This window comes from Watersipora subatra, chromosome 1 (assembly GCF_963576615.1).
Source record: "Watersipora subatra chromosome 1, tzWatSuba1.1, whole genome shotgun sequence".
Lineage (NCBI taxonomy): Eukaryota > Metazoa > Bryozoa > Gymnolaemata > Cheilostomatida > Watersiporidae > Watersipora > Watersipora subatra.
In genome coordinates this window covers 33,288,149-33,306,824 of record NC_088708.1, presented here as the reverse complement: position 1 = coordinate 33,306,824, position 18,676 = coordinate 33,288,149, and the positions used below count along the sequence as shown (strand labels likewise).

General features: G+C 36.2%; 3 protein-coding genes across 3 annotated transcripts in view; 1 reads left to right on the top strand and 2 right to left on the bottom strand.

The window, feature by feature from the left end:
• Positions 1 to 779, bottom strand: part of LOC137405581 (F-box/LRR-repeat protein 2-like) — a 46,525-nt gene extending 45,746 nt beyond the window's left edge. Inside the window, exon 1 of the mRNA XM_068091884.1 lies at positions 659 to 779. The gene's annotated coding sequence lies outside the window, so the exon portion shown is untranslated. The remainder of the gene's footprint in view (positions 1 to 658) is intronic.
• Positions 780 to 947: 168 nt separating this feature from the next.
• LOC137404860 (max dimerization protein 1-like) lies at positions 948 to 7,516 on the top strand. Its single transcript, XM_068091090.1, has 6 exons — positions 948 to 1,076; positions 1,897 to 1,993; positions 2,114 to 2,143; positions 2,570 to 2,684; positions 3,531 to 3,714; positions 6,295 to 7,516. The coding sequence occupies exons 1-6, from the start codon at positions 1,019 to 1,021 to the stop codon at positions 6,399 to 6,401; spliced, it is 591 nt and encodes a 196-aa protein (XP_067947191.1). The 5' UTR covers positions 948 to 1,018; the 3' UTR covers positions 6,402 to 7,516.
• A 5,501-nt stretch (positions 7,517 to 13,017) lies between these two features.
• On the bottom strand, positions 13,018 to 14,807 carry LOC137403237 (electron transfer flavoprotein subunit beta-like). The gene is made up of 2 exons (XM_068089418.1): positions 14,728 to 14,807; positions 13,018 to 13,925 (listed from the first exon to the last, which is right to left on the bottom strand). The coding sequence occupies exon 2, from the start codon at positions 13,916 to 13,918 to the stop codon at positions 13,157 to 13,159; it is 762 nt and encodes a 253-aa protein (XP_067945519.1). The 5' UTR covers positions 13,919 to 13,925; positions 14,728 to 14,807; the 3' UTR covers positions 13,018 to 13,156.
• Positions 14,808 to 18,676: the final 3,869 nt, after the last annotated feature.

Genomic DNA, 18,676 nt, shown 5'->3' with positions numbered 1-18,676 from the left:
GACTTCCAAGAGCTGCTACACATTTGCGATGGATTTGCTAAATCCAGCTTTTCTAATAGCCATAGAGGCCCAGCTACCAGGGATTAGCCTAATAATATGCAAGCTAGCTTTCATGGAAAGTCGATGAACTATAACACAACTTACTATATAAGCAACTGCAGGCCAGTGTTATGAAGAAACGAGAAGAAAGCGCGCCAAGGGAAGGAATCCGAGTGAGAGACAGAAGAGCCAGCAAACAACAATTTAAAGTACTACACCACTGTCAAGAACAACAGGGCAGTAACAATTTAACTCTGCACAGCTGGGTGTATATATACATCCTTGACATTCTTGCATTTACAAATGTAACTGTTTGGATACTTATCATTATAAACTAGTTTCAGCATTAAACTAGATTGTATTGAATAGTACTTGAATATTCTCTGCCTTTTCATGCTTACAGAGCTTTCATAATAAAAGCTATACTGATCAACCAGTCACATTGCTTGTAACAATTGCAGTTGTGCACGAAAGCTATTACTTTTTCAGTATAAGACAACTTGCCCGCAAAACCCACTCGCAAGTTATTAGTCAGCGCGGACTTCCACAACACGTACTACAGACGAGAGCAAAAATAAACATTTTATAGCCAAGTTTGTAACTACATTATTGCACTCACTTAGTTCTGATCGAAACGTATTGTAAAACTACAGTGTTTACTTCAATTAAGCAATCATCAATGGCCAATACATTCAATCGCTTTGGTAATATACAACAAAAAGTATCACGTCCAATGTCAACAATATAGCCATTAATCTAACACGGATTTAGTGTTCGAGGCGTTGTTTTTACGCGTGGGCAATACTTCTAACCAATAGCATATTTCTATTTTTATGTATTGTCCATTGAAATTTAGCCTTACATATTGACGCGTTACAACGTGTTCATATCTAAACCGTAGCGATTCATCAATATTGTTCCTGATTAGTAACAGTTTACCCTCACGATCCATCCTCGAACAACAACAGTTCTAAAAACCATGAATAGGATTGAACAACTATTATTGGCTGCTGACTATTTAGAGCGGAGAGAACGCGGTACGTAAAACTGATAAAAATCTTGATAAATTTTATAGTATTAATATATAATTTATGGTATCTACCATTATTTGAATCTATAGAGTATTATGGTTCGTAGGTTTCGATAAACTTACACTGTCAGGTATATTTTTGTCTTAAACGTTTGGACGTAGTAATAGTGACATAGCAGATTTGATGTCGATTTATTGGCGTGAAATCAAAATTTTTAAAGTTGTTGTTGGAATACAAATTGATAGCAACGAATTATGACTCCCGTTATCTAAATGGATCATCGACAAATACGTCTGTTCCTCGTTATTTACTATTTAGACATTTTGTTTCTTACGTAGTGCCTCAAAAATTAGCATCAAACTACATATCATGTCTAGTGAAAGTTATTGTTTCTATAATTGTTATAATGGTCTGTCACACCAATGATATACAGCCCCCCCCCCCCATGGGGGCTGTATATCATTGGTCACACTTAACATTTGTGATATATATTCTCTTTGAGTAAACTGACAATTTCATTCTTTGCATAGTATAATGCTGTTTTTGAAGGAATTTTGTTATAGAAGTTGAAAATTATTTATAAAGAAGTACAAAAGCAGAGTCGAAATCTCCTAAAGCTTCTTCATTTAGTCAGTTAGTTAGTTAGTTGAGCATAAACTGTAGATCCAGCAATTCCTACTGTTCTCCTCATTAGGCTGTTATTATAAATGCATTTTTTAGGCTTGAAAGGATTTGTGGAAAAAAATCTGAATCTTAAAGCATGAAATGACTCAATTTTTATCCTAATGTCGATTTCAGACTCTCATAATCTACAATGTTATTTCAGAGGCTGAACATGGTTATGCCTGCACTTTACCAATGCCAATTACTGAGGAAGACTCTCACAACCTGGCCTCCACATCTAAGAAATCTCAAGGAAACAGGTGGGCAACATATTGCTCATTGGTAGCCTATCAATTTCTTATATTTTATACTGCATGTAGCCTATGGAAGACTTCAGATCTGTTATGTATTATATTTCTTATTCATTTTTTTCTTTGTAGATCAACCCATAATGAGCTGGAAAAAAACAGGTATAGCTACGAGATTTTGGCCATTGTAATCTAGCTTCTTTCTTTTAATGAAGCATGAGTGTTTGCCCTGAATGTGATATGAATTATCAATATGCATAGAGACTGTTTTACAAGTTGATTGAGCTTTTCTAGTTGCCTTGTTGAAAAAGCACTAGCAGATGGTGTGCTTTCCCGAGACTTTTTGCCTATTGTCTCACAGGCTTGACTATTGTTTGTAAAAATGCTGCGAGAGCACAATGCAAACATATCTCTGTTTGTTTGATTGAGTGAGTGGCTATACCATTATGGCTCTGTGAATAGTTCATACTACCTGTTCTTTATTTTCGCACCTGCCGTATTCCCAAGTTCTGGTCTATCATTGATTTTGACAGTGTAAGTAGGTTATACGCTAGTTTCTAGCGGTTTTCTATCATGTTTGATTTGCAGGCGGGCTCACCTTAGACACTGTCTGGAGCGGTTGAAAGACATGGTACCCCTCGGCTCAGACTCAGCCCGGCATACTACTTTAGGGCTATTAACCAAGGCCAAAGCATACATCAGGGTATGTAGTCTGCTTCACGCCTACATTGTGCTATGTTTCATTACTGCCAGTATGTGAGAGTGTCATGCCTGTCTAGCCCCCTCTATTCTTACGTAATGTATGGCTATGCATATCTTTGTCCCAACTGACATAACAGGTCATCAACTCTGCTCTGGTATGAGCTATCAATATGTACTTCTATCAAACATTGCCTTACTAAGAATACTATGCACGCATAGTATTCTTGAAGAGCTTCTAGTAGGTGAACTCTTTTCTGCAACATTCTGTTCAAGATCTTTCAGCAAGCTGCTAATTTTTCAAAAGTTCGTAACTAATGCTGTATTGTGTTTGACTAGTACAAGGGCAAGAGCAATCAGCGATAATGTCAAAGGAGTGAATCATACAAATGGCTGTAATCGTCCGGAATTCCTCATTTTAAGCATCTTGAGCATATGTGATGGGCATAAGTTATTGTATATTTTTATTATTAAATATGTGGAATTCTCTGGCGGTATATTTTTCTATTGATTAAGGTGAGTATTGATAATGATATGACAGTCATAAAATGTTCACCCGGTTATTTTGTCATGCGAGTGATGGTGAGTTATGGTTTGATCATGGGTAGAAAAGGGGAAGGCTCTAAACTTGCTGTCCGAAACAATAGGCTGGCCAATTTTACTAGACCATGGAACACTTTCAGTCTCCTTGATAATTTACCCATGGTAATGACTCGAAATCAACTGCCTGCGACTTTTCATCGTATTACCATTCATCTCAGCTTTTTCTATTGTCACGGATGAATACTGCAGCATTCTTGGCACAGTTATGAATAACCAGTTCAAAGGCTAGTTGTGTCTTTTTACACAGGCATTGGAAGAGAAGGATCGTAAACAGGCACTGATTGAGAATCAACTAGCTAAAGAACGACAACGGCTGCGGCGAAAGCTGGAAGCACTGCGGGCGAATGCATATCGCAAGTCAAAAAGAAGCACGAGTGAATGTAGCAATTCAACGAGTTCAACGAGTTCATCAGCATCTACCTCTGAACCAGGTAAGGTCGCCTTTTTGCTTCAATCTTGTGAAGTAAGCATTAAGTTATCCACTGCATCAATTTTGTGTCAGCGCCTTTCTGCATTCTCTGTGTGCCTCTAGGCGCTATGTAGTAGCCCTGCCTTCATCTCCTTAATTATCTGAGATTCCACATACCATACTTTTCGGACTATTAACGGCACCTCTATAAAGGCCACATCTGCTTTATTTTCAAAAAAACGATAATAAAACAATACATAGGCCGCACCTTTTGTGTAGGCCGCAGAACTCATGACGATGTTTTTTAACACGGCAACAACTTTGTTGGTTAAAACGGAACAGTGCCGTTAGGTACTTTTCCGTTTTAACCGACGATTTTTAACCCAGTGCCTAACGGAACAGTACCGTTAGGCATTGTTTCATTTTTTCTTTCACCGCTGGAGGCGCACTAACCGGAGATTCCAGTTAATGCGCCCCCCCCCCCCCCCCCCCCTAGCGGTGAAAGGTTAATGCCCCCCCTAGCGGTGAAAGGTTAATGCCCCCCCTAGCGGTGAAAGAAAAAACCACAGAATAGCCGCATCCTCTAAATAAGTCGCATGGCTCAAAACATCGGACAGAAGTAGCGGCTAATAGTCCAAAAAATACTATAATTCAATAGTATTTTAGTTGGAAAGAAGTGTGAGCCTTCTCTGTAGCTCTATAGACAGACATGAAATTATACTATGGCTATATCTTGTCACCTTCAGTCTTCATTGGACAGATGGAACTATTTGTCATAAATAGTGTCATGACCTGAGAGGAGTGCATTGTTTGTGTTTTACGTGGGTGACCGTTAGTCACCCACGTATTGAATAGATGCATGCTTAAGAAACTTATATTACAACCTGTGAATTAGCTCTTTCTAGATTAACATTTGTTCACCATAACTCTGTTGTTGTGACAAATGTGTGTACAACTCTTGGAATGAATTCTAGTAAGCGTGTTCATAAAAAGCCGGAGAAGTTCATATATGAGTACTAAACATGTACATAACTGGTCTCAACAGTGCATTCAGTCCATGAGAAGAATGAGTTGAATTTACACTTTGTTTCCTCGTCATGAAGACAATCAATACTCCATTGTCAGACTTTCTCACGTGAGGCAGAAGTATTGAACTCGCTCAATAGTGTTTTCTCTGACTCACTCATGTATTACTGCAATAAGGTGTCGGGTGTACAAAGCGCCCATTAATTTCCGTTCCTTTCTAGGCTCTGAGTGTATGGCAGAACAACTCATAAGACTTGGCCTTTTATCATGCATTGCTGAAAAATAGTTTATTAACTACACAGTAGGTGTGGATAAAGAAATAAAAGAGACCAACTGTAGGAGAAAGTAGTGGAAGGCGCTTAGCGAGGTTATGGAATCATATCCTTCTCCTGAGTTTATCAACTCTATGTTTCATTAGTTTGTGGCCATGTACTTGTAGCAAAGCCCGAGTTTTTCGTTTAGTCTTTATTCTATTGTAAGTTTCTGGCTATCTACATAAAGCAATGCCCGAGTTCCTTGTCTAATAAGTTTCTGGCTATCTATGTAAAGTCAAGTAGAAGTTAACTGACTTTGCCGACCAGAAACATGTTGAAATTTTAAAACTGAGTCTTTTGTTGATTTTACTGAAACCTATCACCTTCATAAAAGTTGACTATTGTTAGGCTCTGTTGCAAATGAAATAAACAGAATTCTCAAGATATTGCTTGCTTCTGATTTTGTTTTTGGCTGTGATAACATTTTCTTCTGTTTATTAGTTTGCTGTTTGTTATTGTTATTGGTTTATCAGGCAGTTTTATGGCATTTAAAGCTATGGCATTTCTCACATGGAACAGTATCCTAGCACAATTAATTCTGCTGCACTGACTTTCAGTTCTACATCATTCATTGCTAAATACTCCATTTGTTCAGCTGGTGATGACATGGTTATCTCAGAGATTTTGATGGATGATTTCTCTGGCCGTATTTTCTGTGCCAAGGATTAAATCATCTATTTGTTCTTGTTAACCGACTAAAATTGAATTAGTTGGAATCGGTTATTTTCGTAAATGGGTGTTGTATTATGAGTCCATCTAATCAAGTTACTAGTACATCACATTTGTATACTTTTTATAGAGCTTCTTTTAAAATTAGTTTCTGCATAAAAATTACTTTTCTGCTATTGTAATATTTTATCAACATTTGTTTCCTGTCAACGATAATATTAATTTTTTCTGTTTTGAGAATTTTCTGTGTTTCGGAAAGGTATATTCAAGACCTCGGTTTAACTTCAAATCAAGCAATGTTTATGGGAACAGTTTTTATCAAGAAATTAGTAGGAACTAGTTTATATGATATTGTACAATTTGTGTTTCATATTTAAGATTGCCTGCTGGAGGCAGTGGTTAGTATTACCAAGTTGTAGATGAAGAAGTCATAACCTGGGTTGTGCCTTGTAGAAGCAGAGTCATGCATTAGCTAGTGCTTTGTTATAGTCAACTAAATTATGGTCTACATTTAGTAGCACCAATATTGTGCAGCAAATTCACTCGATTTAATCGAAAGAGTCTGTTGTTTGATGAAATATGTTTGTTTCTAGACGATGTCGACGTCATCAATAGCGACAGCGACGGACAAATGTCTGAAGATAGTGACGGAGAGATGGCCGTGACTACCAGGAAACTCACTCTTGTCGAGTATTTGTAGCATAGAATGCGTCCACTCGGCCTCTCTTAGTCTCATTCTATTATATATCTATTGCTATATTTATTATTGAACAAAAGATTTATTTATTTATGTCATATTGTGAATGTGTTTTAGATGGTAGCATTTTCATCTTGAAATTTTCTAGTTCTATATGGCTGGTAGTAAGCAGAGCATGTCTAATCTCTAGCTCACGTCTGCCTGTTCTCTGCTCCCTCAGTTGATCAAATAGTCTCCAGTAGTACCTTTTCTTTTCTTTGCTTATCTCTGCGTCACCCATGAGCAGGTTCTCACTGATAATAGCGTATCCTAGTAGAGTGTTCCATGTAGGAGATTTGTGTTTGGCAGTGATAGGTTTAACACCTTATCTGATTTTTCACATTTTTAACAGAACAAAAGCTTGTTGCATGCATCACGAGCTCAGCATGTCTCACTTTTTCTCTCTGATTGCGAGTCTTTTTGGTCTATATCCCTCACTCGTTGAAGCGTACTTTTGGTTCAGCGATAGTTTATTTTCTTGAAAAGTATGCCTTTTTCATCCTCTATCTATTGGCTTGTCAATCATTGAAAAAAGGCAGTCCTTTATGAGGGCTGCAGATACATGTATGTGTGTCGACCGACTTTTATCGTCGATGGCCAGTCTTGATAAAACAGTAATCTACCACCATAGCTGCAACAGTCTGGTTTCCTGTTATTTTTTATGATTTTATGTTTAACCAATCAGTGACAAGTATTCACTCTTAGCTATGACTTCTTCTATTGATGTACGTCTCTATGTGACAAGTTTAGGGCTCTATGCATAGCGGTTGGCTCACACATGCCATTCTCAATGTCAAGACTTATTTTGCGCTTCGATATGATATAACAAGATTTTAGTATAATTTAAATTAGTTTATTTAAATTTTGCGGTCAACTCGACTGATAAGATATTTAATGCCTTCACTATTATAGATTTTTTGTTTAATTTATTCATTTGTTACTGCTATTAGCTTCATTGCTGAATTATGATGAATAGTTTATTTGTTAATGGTCCTTAGAAGAACAACTGACGGGGTCTTTAACTGCATGCTATACCCTCAAGCAGAGATTAAATTTTCAAATATACTTTGGTTGCTGGTTGTGTCTTTTTCATCAACACTTTAACACCTTTCCACTATATTCTGGAGATGAGTCAGTGTTTCATTCTTCAATTCGTATGCACATATATGAGAACTTGTTTTCTCATGACAAGACTGCTCGAACATTTTACACTAAATTTCAGCACTTCATGGCATCATCTCAAATCTTTTTCAAGCAAGTATATCATCGAGCAAGTGTATCATCGAGTACTCTGTTGCAAGCAAGAAGTCTCTGATTCTTTTCACAGTCTAGTAGCGATCTTGTTGGAAGTTTTGACATCTCCCTGCAGCTCTCACTGTAAACAACACCAGATTTGATGAAGGGAAATGTATACATGTAGTATTAATTTGTGCAAAGGTCCTAGATGGTGAACATTTCATATCTTCAATTAATAAAGCTGAGAGAGTTCAAATTGTGATAAAAGGTACTTTATGATCAATTAGTTGCTTTAAAAATTGATATTTCCTTATATACAACCAAAGTCATTTGTTTGAAAACTGTTCTACAGTCCAACAAACTAGTATCTGATTTGTCCCAATCTTTTCATAGCTGAATGACTAGTATCACACAGACAAGCATTAGCATAACGAGTTGTCTGTTTTTCAAAATGTGCCAAACATTTTCTAAACATTTACATCGAAGACCAGTTTCAGCAGTTGTCTACACTTGAACAAAGACCTTTTTGATACGTCCAATTGTTTTTCATCCCTAATTGTTTGTTTGAAAATACATGCAGTTTGTAAACCTACATTTAGAAACTCAGTGTTATTGTGAGCGAGTTCATTTATTAACACACTGTCTCATCATGGTATAATTGGTAAAATACTGTTGCATTTTGAAGAATCTGGGGTGCAAAAAATATTTTTTCTGCCAGAGAAAAAACATGGAAATGACCTAGGATTATCTAAAGTCGTGAATAGCTCAGAGGTTCTTATATATCCTGAATGGAAATGCCGTTAATAAGAATAGACAAGTTGTCTAGGGCATCACACAAATGTTAAGATCACATCGGCTGAGCTATTTGATACAGATTTTACACCATGAAACAACTATTTCTAAATAGCCATTCTATATACAGTATATCATAAATATCTTTGCAATGACAAAGGATTTGATAAGTATGCATACATAACTATGACACTTAGGAAATACTTAGTTCCAAGAAAGTTAAGAATTATGCTTTAGATTATGTGATAGAGATGTACTGAGCCTTATTGATAAATATCAACTGGCTCAGCATAAAAAAACAAATTCATGTTTCAAATACATATTTTGTATGAGTTTTCATTCGTTGCTCACTCTGTTTCCCAAAATAAATATGTAGGGGACAACATTTATAATTTATATAATATTATAGGTTTTATGAAGAGTAAGAAATGGTTTCAATAGCTCAGCTGCACCACATTTTGAAATTACATGTAGATTAGTTAAAGTTGATTATTTGGGTGTTGTATTGCGAGTCAATCTAATCAAGTTACTAGTACTTCACAGTTTGAATCATTTATACACTTCTTATAGAGCTTCTTTTAAAAAAGTTTTTATACAAAAAACTACTTGTCTGCTATTGTGATATTTCATCTACATTTCTTTCCTGTCAATGATAATATTAATTTTTTTATTTGTAAAATTTTCTGTTTCGGAAAGGTATATTCAAGACCTTGGTTTAACTTCAAATCAAGCAATGTTTATGGGAACAGTTTTTTATCAAGAAATTAGTAGGAACTAGTTTATATGATATTGTACAATTTGTGTTTCATATTTAAGATTGCCTGCTGGAGGCAGTGGTTAGTATTACCAAGTTGTAGATGAAGAAGTCATAACCTGGGTTGTGCCTTGTAGAAGCAGAGTCATGCATTAGCTAGTGCTTTGTTATAGTCAACTAAATTATGGTCTACATGTAGTAGCACCAATATTGTGCAGCAAATTCACTCGATTTAATCGAAAGAGTCTGTTGTTTGATGAAATATGTTTGTTTCTAAACGATGTCGACGTCATCAATAGGGATGAGCAATGGGCTGAAGATAGTGACAAAGAGATGGCCGTGATTACCAGGCAGCTCACTCTTGGCGAGTATTTGTAGCATAGAGCGCGTCCACTCCATTTCTCTTCGTCTCATTCTATTATATATCTATTGCTTTATTTATTTCAGCGAGTTCAGTAATTGATAAATTCAAACTATTTGTCAAACAAGATTCAAAATTTACACTTGTCTGCATTTTCAAACTGTATGCAAACTCAAGTGATTATATTGGCCAAACCATATAAGCTTAAAAGTTATTTTTCAGCGATTCAATTCCAAATTGCTTGCACCATTATGAGCAAACTGAAAAGAAAATAAAACAGTTTTGATACCATGTCCATATCATTGACAGAGGTCAATGCTTAGACTAGGGTATGAAAAGACAGATGAAGAGAAAACCCTGAAAAATTTGTTATTAGATTTCAAAAATTTATTCAGCACTAAAGACGAGATGATTAGCTGTTATGTCCGCACTAACACAGTCTACATAGAGGAGACAACTCACCTATCACTAGCACAGTCTACATAGAAGAAAACTCACCCATTGCTAGCACAGTTTACCAAGAAGACATGACTCACCTGTCACTAACACAACCTACAGAGAGGACACGACTCATCTGTCACTAATACTACCTACATGTACGTATATAGAAGACATGACTCATATGTCACAAGCACAACCTACATAGAGAACATTACTCACCTATCACTAGCACAACCTACATAGAGAACATTACTCACCTATCACTAACACAACCTACATAGAGGACATGACTCACCCTTCTGACTGTCAAGAGCTCGGTCTACATTAGCTAACGGTTGTCAACCTTCAACAACAGCTTTGCCTGAATAAAGAGCTTTCTTTGATAGACATGACTTTTGTTATAAGGCTGTCTATACATCAAACGTGCCAGAAGAAACTAATGTAGAAAATACAAGAGAAGAAGACTCTCCGACAAGACCAGTAGGCCTAGGTCACAAGATAATAAATATCTTCACAATCATGCAGTTCTTTCCTATAACTACCAAGCTTTATACGCATTGAAATCACATAGTTTTAAAGTGAGGGTCAGTTGAATATCTAAACTAGATTATTTTGAACCCATACTCTAACAAAAAATTATTTCATTTAGTATAAAAGTTGTTTTTTCGTACCATCAAGTACAATCAAGAAAGTGGCAGCCCCAGTAACTTTTAATACTTTAAGTAGAAATAATAATAAATCTTTGGGCTTAAAGCATTAAACCAGAGCTCATCAACGGTAGAATTTGTCACCAGATAATAAAATTGTGTGACACGGTTAGTTGTCTTACCAATAAATACTCTGACAAATTTCTCAAGTTGTATTAGTCAAGAAGTTATCTTCTATTGTATAAAAGTCCAATGTTGCTGTTTGGTCACTAGACATGCCTTGCGCATACGTTTGTTCGCTCAGGGTTATTGAGTCGTCTCACATTATGGCTTTTTAAATATCCTAATGTTTTGATTGGCTTATTTTTCTTACTAAAATGACAGAGAAAATAATCCTTCGACTTAAGCCAGGATGAGGCAATTTCTGTTCTTTTATTAAGTGTCAACATGTCAGTTTTATTAATAATGTAATTTCTTTCTAAAAGACACAAGTTGCACATTTTATTCAAGTTGCTGTAAGATTTAGCATGTTTTTGAGTTGTCTAGTCCGGGTTAAAATCAATATTTCTGTCTTTCAATGTCTATATACCGGCATGTTTACCTAGTTCGGTAGTATTTCTTTCCAAGCTATTATTTATACTGATCTTATGATTACGATGTTTTGTTTTAAAGTGCTGTTGTTTTCAGAAGTGCTGTTGACAAGGCTTTTTACTTGTGCTTTGTATACTTAGGCTTTTTTGAAAACAGTTGCAGTTAAGTGGACCATCTGATTTGGTTCTACAAATACTTTTTTAATGTCAGTTGTTAGCGGCTCGGAAAGTAGTCTTTTGTTATGGTTTTCTATTTTGTTTTTAATATTAGGCATGGTAGAATAGCTCAAGTTAACGATATTTTGGTCAAAACGTTTATATAAGTGGGTTTGTCTTTTGAAAGCATTTGTTGATCAAAGTCAGAATTTTTCTTCCTATGTTATTTTTAACATTTCATTAAAATGGTTGGCTATACCAAGTTATGATCCGTTGTCTAGTTTTTCTTATGTCAGCTGGAGTTGCATATTCAAAAGTGAGTATGTGGTTGTATACGCTGTTTGTCAGTGCTGCCTGGTATGGTTGTTTTACTTTGTCAAAAGCATATTTGTTAGAAAAATGTACGTTTAGTCTTTTATTTATGTTTAGAGGTAAGTTTTAGTTATGCAAGGGGGGTGGTTGCCCAGTCATGCACATACAAAATAATGTTATTAGGTTTAGTGAAGGTGCTGAATGAGTCTTTGTTTAAGTCAAGAGTGACATCTAAAGAGCTGACAATTTTCATGTCTGCTTCAATTTTTATTTTCAAATGGTTTTCTTAAAATAACTTGCAAACCATTTTTTTCGTTTTCAATGGTTTTAGGTGTGTCGTTGCATATTGCCAGTCAGTGATCGTGGTAGAGTCCAGTGTTACTTTTTAATTTGTCTATTTAAATTATGGCTTTTATGATGTCTTCCTCAAGCCAGGCACTTCTCTTAATAAACTTCGCAAATTTGTGCAGTCACTAGCATGAGCATCTTGACACCACCTATGGCCTATTTTTCTGAGGCCCCTAGACAAGACCCTTGCTTACATAACATCCATGACCTCTATAATGATAGCAAAAACCAATGCCACACCAGCTTGGACATCGCCAACTATAATTGTTCAAACTATTTATAAATAGTTCGAGCAATAACTAGTACTTGGCTTTCAGCTCTTTTAGACAACTATCTGATGACCAGCTAGACTGCATCCTTCAAAATTGACAGTAGTAGGGATTTTAAGTAAAAACTATTCTTCAAACTATTATTAGATATAGCTCTATACTTTGTGTTGAACACTCCTTATTAGCTTTACCTTTTAGATAATTATTCACTTCTGTCTGATATATATCTACATTAATGAAGCCCACTTTGTCATTGTGTGTGCGTGTCTGTTAGTCCGTGTAACCTTTATGCATTTCCATATTTTTAAGCCGATTTTATTCAAACTTCACACGCATATGCTCAGTGTCTTCTGCCAAGATACTAAAAATGTTTGGCCGATAAACTATGCACTTTTTAAGAACGCCCGTCTGCGGTCTGCTTGAAAATGAAAGTAATCCAGGCATCACCAGTCTTAATGCCAGTCTCTAGTAAATCCAAGCTAAAAAGATACTTGCAGTTCTTGTTGTTACGTTGTCGTGGCTCTTGTGATTAAACTGGGCAAAAGCTTATTTGGCTTCCAGCTGAAAGAACTTTTTGGTTGCAAATGACCAGATAGGATCTATTGATGTAAGAACTAAACATCAGACAGCCAGAACTGATAACAATACAACGCAATGAGGGAGGTAGGTAATGCTCGAGGAAGAAAGGCATCTTTATTTAAAGCTGATATCATAACAAATACTAATTATCTGTGATGCTTTATGAAAGTAAACATTAAAAGTAAGAAACCTCCTAAATTTGAGAATGGATACAGAAATGTGATTCAATTAGTTCTAAACCACGCCGGCATCTTTTAGCTTTCCTATGAGGTCATCCACGGATTCGACCTTAACACCTGCCTCACGTGTTGGGGGATCCACAACGCTAATTACATCAAACCTAGGGGTTACATCAACACCATAGTCAGCAGCAGTTTTTTTGTCCATTGGTTTCTTCTTAGCTTTCATTATATTTGGTAGTGTAGCATAGCGTGGCTCATTTAGTCGTAAATCTGCTGATAACACTGCAGGTAATTTAACGGTGATGTTCTCCAAACCTCCGTCAATTTCTCGAGTAATCTTTAACATGTCATCAGATTTTTCTGCTTTAGAAATGAAAGAAGCTTGCGGCCAACCAAGAATTGACGCCGTCATCTGAGCTGTCTGAGCACTATCATCATCTATTGACTGTTTGCCTACAATAACTATATCAGCTTTCACCTCCTCAGTGACTTTAGATAAAATCTTGGCAACATGTAGTGATGTCACACGCTCATATTCTTTTTCTCCAATTTCTACATGTATTGCCTTGTCAGCACCCATAGCGAGTGCTGTACGCAATGTTTCCTGGCACTGACTAGGTCCGCATGAAACAGCTATGACTTCTGCTGCCACTTTAGCTTCCTTCATTCTAACAGCCTCTTCTACTGCTATCTCATCAAATGGGTTAAGGCTGTGTTTTACATTCTGCTTAACGACTCCTGTTTTGTCCGGCTTCACACGAATTTTCACAGCATAATCAATGACGCGCTTGCAACCAACCAGTATTCTAGCCATTCTTTACCTAAGACATGAAATTAATAATAATCATAGAATAGACTTTTGGAAAAATATGCCATCGTTTGTCTGTTTTGATGTTACACAAATTGACAATTTATCCGATTTAATGCTTCTGCACTTTGAAAATAGACTGGTTATTTGAAGTGAACATTGTGGGAGTGTTCCACATTCAATAGCTAAACAAGGAAACACTACTGGTCTACTAAAACTCCAAAAATACAGAAAGAGTGTTCAAGGCAAATCACAATAAATGAATTTGAATATATTTTAAGGCGCCCGCCATTATTTCTTAGTTTATGATAACAGAATTGGAATGAAAAGCAAGCTACTGAAAATCTAAGCCATATATACATTACTACCACAATGCTACAACTATACCTATCCAATCTAAAAATAATTGTCAAAGCAGCAAAGTCAGCATATATGCTGACTTGAGATTCATTTAGTTTACTAAGCTTTAGAAGAATTTAATTAACTGAAGCGTCAGACATTTGAATTTTCATGAAAAATTGTCAACTAGTCTCCGTAATCCTTCCTACTGTTAGAACCATGAATGTAGTTAATAATTTGCATGATTATATTATAGCATTTTAGTATTTCCCATTACAAAACGAAATTCCGTTTCACTTATCATAAATTTGTTCTGTTGATAGCTCTGAATGTTATGCTGGGACTTGACATCTTGTAAAATCTGAATTTTAAATGCAAACAAGTTAGCGTACGCACAATGAAATATAACCGTGAATTTAAGTATAAAATTTGGATGTAATAACATGACTAGTAACAAATTTAATGTTACATTTTACCGTTTTGGCTATAGGCGAGAAACTTGCAGCAACCGGAAAATATTGTTACCACGCAGTAGCGGCTCAAAGTTGCACAATTATCAGTCTTGAACCTAGTATAGGTAATCTAATCGAACTCCCACCCTTTTCTAGCGAGTCTTACACACACATATACGACGTTGTCTTCGCATCATCGATGCATTTTTGTAATTGTAGACCATGAACATACTGATACTTATATTAAGACCGGGCGGCCAAGCAGACTATTCGATAAGTATCATCAAAATATTGTTTTGAAGAATTTGCCGCCATTTTTTGCGGAGTGCAAGTATTCTTTTATTATTTTAATTGAGTCCGTCTTTATTATCACACACTTGCAAAAAGAAATAACTGCTTTGGTATCAACAGTCTGATTATGTGTAGTTAAGTGTTATGTCAAAATCTTTGAAAGAAAGTCGTTACAATTATTTTTATTGTATTTTATCTCTCTGAATGTTCAACGATCTCTCTCTTCGTTTATGCAGTAGACCAGGCATGTGCATGTAACTGCCATACCTGTCAACTCTCACGCATTGGGCGTGAGACTCACGCAATCACCCCAAAGAACTGAGAGAGGGTGCTATGGTGGCTAAAACACCAATTGAAAAAGCTAATGCACTAAACCAACAATTTCAATCTGTTTTTACTTTGGATAAAAATGATTACTTACCTGCAACACCTCGTTTTAAAGACACTAATCCCATATAAATAACTGAAATTGGTGTACTTAAACTTTTGAATGGTGTAAAAGTTGGCAAGGCTGGGGGTCCTGACAACATAAAAGGAATTACATTAAAAACCTTTTCGCATTTTCTTGCTCGGCCACTCACAAATATTTTTCAATATTCAATAAACACAGCGAAATTACCTTCAGTGTGGAAACATGCAAAAGTAGTGCCTATTTATAAGAAAGGTTCAAGGCATGATCCGGCCAACTATAGGCCAGTATCATTAACTAGCGTATGTTGTAAGTTATTGGAACATATTATCCATTCCCACATAAGTGCCCACCTAGATAAATATGATATCCTTACAGATGTGCAGCACGGATTTCGTGCTAAACGATCCTGTGAAACACAGCTTATTTGCACAATAGATGATCTAGCTAAGAACTTTGATAGAAATTTGATTACAGATATAATAATACTAGACTTTTCTAAAGCATTTGATTGTGTGAATCATCGAAAACTGGTCTATAAAATTCGAAATTATGGAATACACGATCAAGTCTTAAACTGGATAACATCATTTTTAGAGAATAGAACTCAAGTAGTCGAGGTAGAAAATGAACTGTCAAATATTGTGTCTGTAACTTCTGGTGTGCCGCAGGGTTCGTTGCTCGGACCATTGTTGATTTTACTTTTTATTAATGACCTTCCTGATAAGGTAAATTCTCAGTGTAGACTTTTTGCAGATGATGCCCTGGTGTATGCCACAAGAGATCAAGCCAATACATTGCAACAAGATATGCATTCACTTGAGGCTTGGGCGAATCTCTGGCAGATGAGTTTTAATCCAAAGAAATGTTACCACCTTTCAGTGGGAAAATCCCATCTCATGTCAAATAAAGAGACTTCTTTTTTCTTATGTGCCCAAAAACTAGAAAGCGTCTTATCTAATCCGTATCTCGGAGTAGAGCTCCAGAGTGACTTAAAATGGAATAAACACATTTGCAAAATTGAATCTAAAGGGAAGCGATTAATTGGGATGCTTAGAAGGGTACTCCGAGATGCGGATGCTCGAACTAGAAAGGCTGCATATACATCCTTGGTAAGACCAGGCCTTGAATATGGGTGCGTGGTTTGGGATCCACATCTTAAAAAAGATATTTTATCATTAGAGCAGACACAAAACCTAGCACTGAAATTTATTTTTAAGAAAAAAGGAATTACTAGTTTCACTAATTTAAGAGAAAATACTTCTTTTGAATCGCTGGAGGAGAGACGATCCAGACTGCGTAAAAATATTTTTAGTAGAATCGTCGGAGGCGATATTGATATAAATGTGGGAGTTAAAGTCCGGGAAAGTGTTTCTGATAAAGAGGGAAGGCCTCCTGCATTGTCTACTCGATTTGGGAAGTATTACTTGCCCCACATTAATACCGACCAGTTAAGATATTCTTTTTGGCCTCGGACGGTGAGGGAAGTTCGTGCCGAGGTTGAATAGCTAGCTTGCTCTTTTAAGTTGAGTTCCGCTATTTTGTTTTTTACCTCCATTGGAGGGTCTTTTGCGGAAAATTTTTATCTGATCTGAAAAAAAAATGACAATGCGTGAGATTTTTGCCCCAATTTCCACAATTTTATATGTACTATCATTGATACATCAATTGCCCCAAAGCCAAATCTCACGCATTGCCCCACTCTTGGTTTGGCAGGTCTGGTGACTGCCTCAAGAAAATCGGATTGTAACGTAAATAATTCAATAGTGGAAGCAAAGACAGGTTATTATGTTACATTACTGGTACTTGGTGCTCAAAGTGTACATGCTTATTTATAGGTTCTCAATTTGAAGCAAAGAGGGTATTTTGGTGGATACAAGAAACGAGGTGTGTTAGTAGATAGCCTCACAAGCTTCAGCAGCAAACTTTCTTGAAGTCTAGAAGCTGTGAAATGCACAAAAACCGCACTTTCAGTACTTTTGTCTAGTTATAAGACTTATCTTAGAAATGTTCTAGGCAATTTCCAAAGTAAGCTAAATTTTTCGGGTTCATAACTTGAAGCGAAGCTAGGAATATTGTTGGATCGGATGGTGTGCAACAGATTTTAGAATTTCAGGAGCTTTAAGACACAAAAACAGCATTTTTAGTACTTTTTTCCAGTTCAGGGTGTGTTACTCTAAAGACATCTGTTAGAGAGCAGCTTAAATATAATATGCAAAGCTATTTAAGCTCGACAAGCTATTCTCGATTGTGCCATTAAATATTTGTACTGATATATAAGCATGTAGCAATTATATTGAGAATATAATAACTTATACTGATACTTATACTCGCCTTTCTGTATAAGCGCTGCGGTTACAAAGTGCTTGAGATTTTTTGGTCTACCACAATAGTAAATTACAAAAGATGTACTAATAAGTAGGCTTACTCATCATCTAACTTACAGGTTTACTTGCAACAAAATTCACATTACAGGTATTTTGTATCAAAAGGTTCATCATGTCTTACTCTGCTGTGTTGTAGGTGCAAAACATGTGGAAATGTGATTACAAGCTCTTAAAAGCTAAAAAACGAACAGTTAATCGTTGCCATCACGAAACCGCCGAAGATTGGAATCAATTTATTTCTCTGATGTAGTCAAATGACTTGGTTATTGTTTTGGCACGTGATGTTCTCACGTGAATTGAAAGGCCAATAAAAGGCTCAATATAAAACTTCTTGTAGCACTAGTTTATGACAAACACTTCGGGTTTTACCGAAGAGCCCTTACCAAATATAGATGCTCGCTAGTTTACAGTTCCGTTTCAGCTTGGTCTAACAATCTAGTTGTAATGTGATCATGTGACCCATACTTTCTGCAAAACAGTGCGAATAATTCCGGCAGCATTTTTTGACTATCGCAGGTGACCAGCAGGCTCGTCATGTTTATCAGAGAATGATATGCACTCCTTCGAGCTGAAGTTGAAAAATTAAACGAATTTTTATGGTAGGTTTTGATATATCACTGCTGAATGTGAAAGCATTTCAGTGATGATGTAATAGACGCGTAAGGACAATAGACATGGTCTTATTGAATGCGTGAAATATATTTGTGAAAATGTTTTGACGAATGAGGTTGCATGAAAGTGTAAACAAAAGCCATCTCGTTAAACTACGTCCCATTTGAGCCGTTTTGGAAAAGGATTCTAATCTACGGCAGTTTCATTATGGCTGCGATTAACTGTTCTTAAGAGCTTGTAATCACATTTCCACATATTTTGCACCTACAACACA

Excerpts from the sequence above, each read along its gene's own strand:
- LOC137404860 (XM_068091090.1), top strand. The coding sequence starts at position 1,019 with ATGAATAGGATTGAACAACTATTATTGGCTGCTGACTATTTAGAGCGG. Across the intron at positions 1,994-2,113 it reads AAGAAATCTCAAGGAAACAG|ATCAACCCATAATGAGCTGG; the intron begins GTGGGCAACATA and ends TTTTCTTTGTAG. Across the intron at positions 2,685-3,530 it reads AGGCCAAAGCATACATCAGG|GCATTGGAAGAGAAGGATCG; the intron begins GTATGTAGTCTG and ends CTTTTTACACAG.
- LOC137403237 (XM_068089418.1), bottom strand. The coding sequence starts at position 13,918 with ATGGCTAGAATACTGGTTGGTTGCAAGCGCGTCATTGATTATGCTGTG.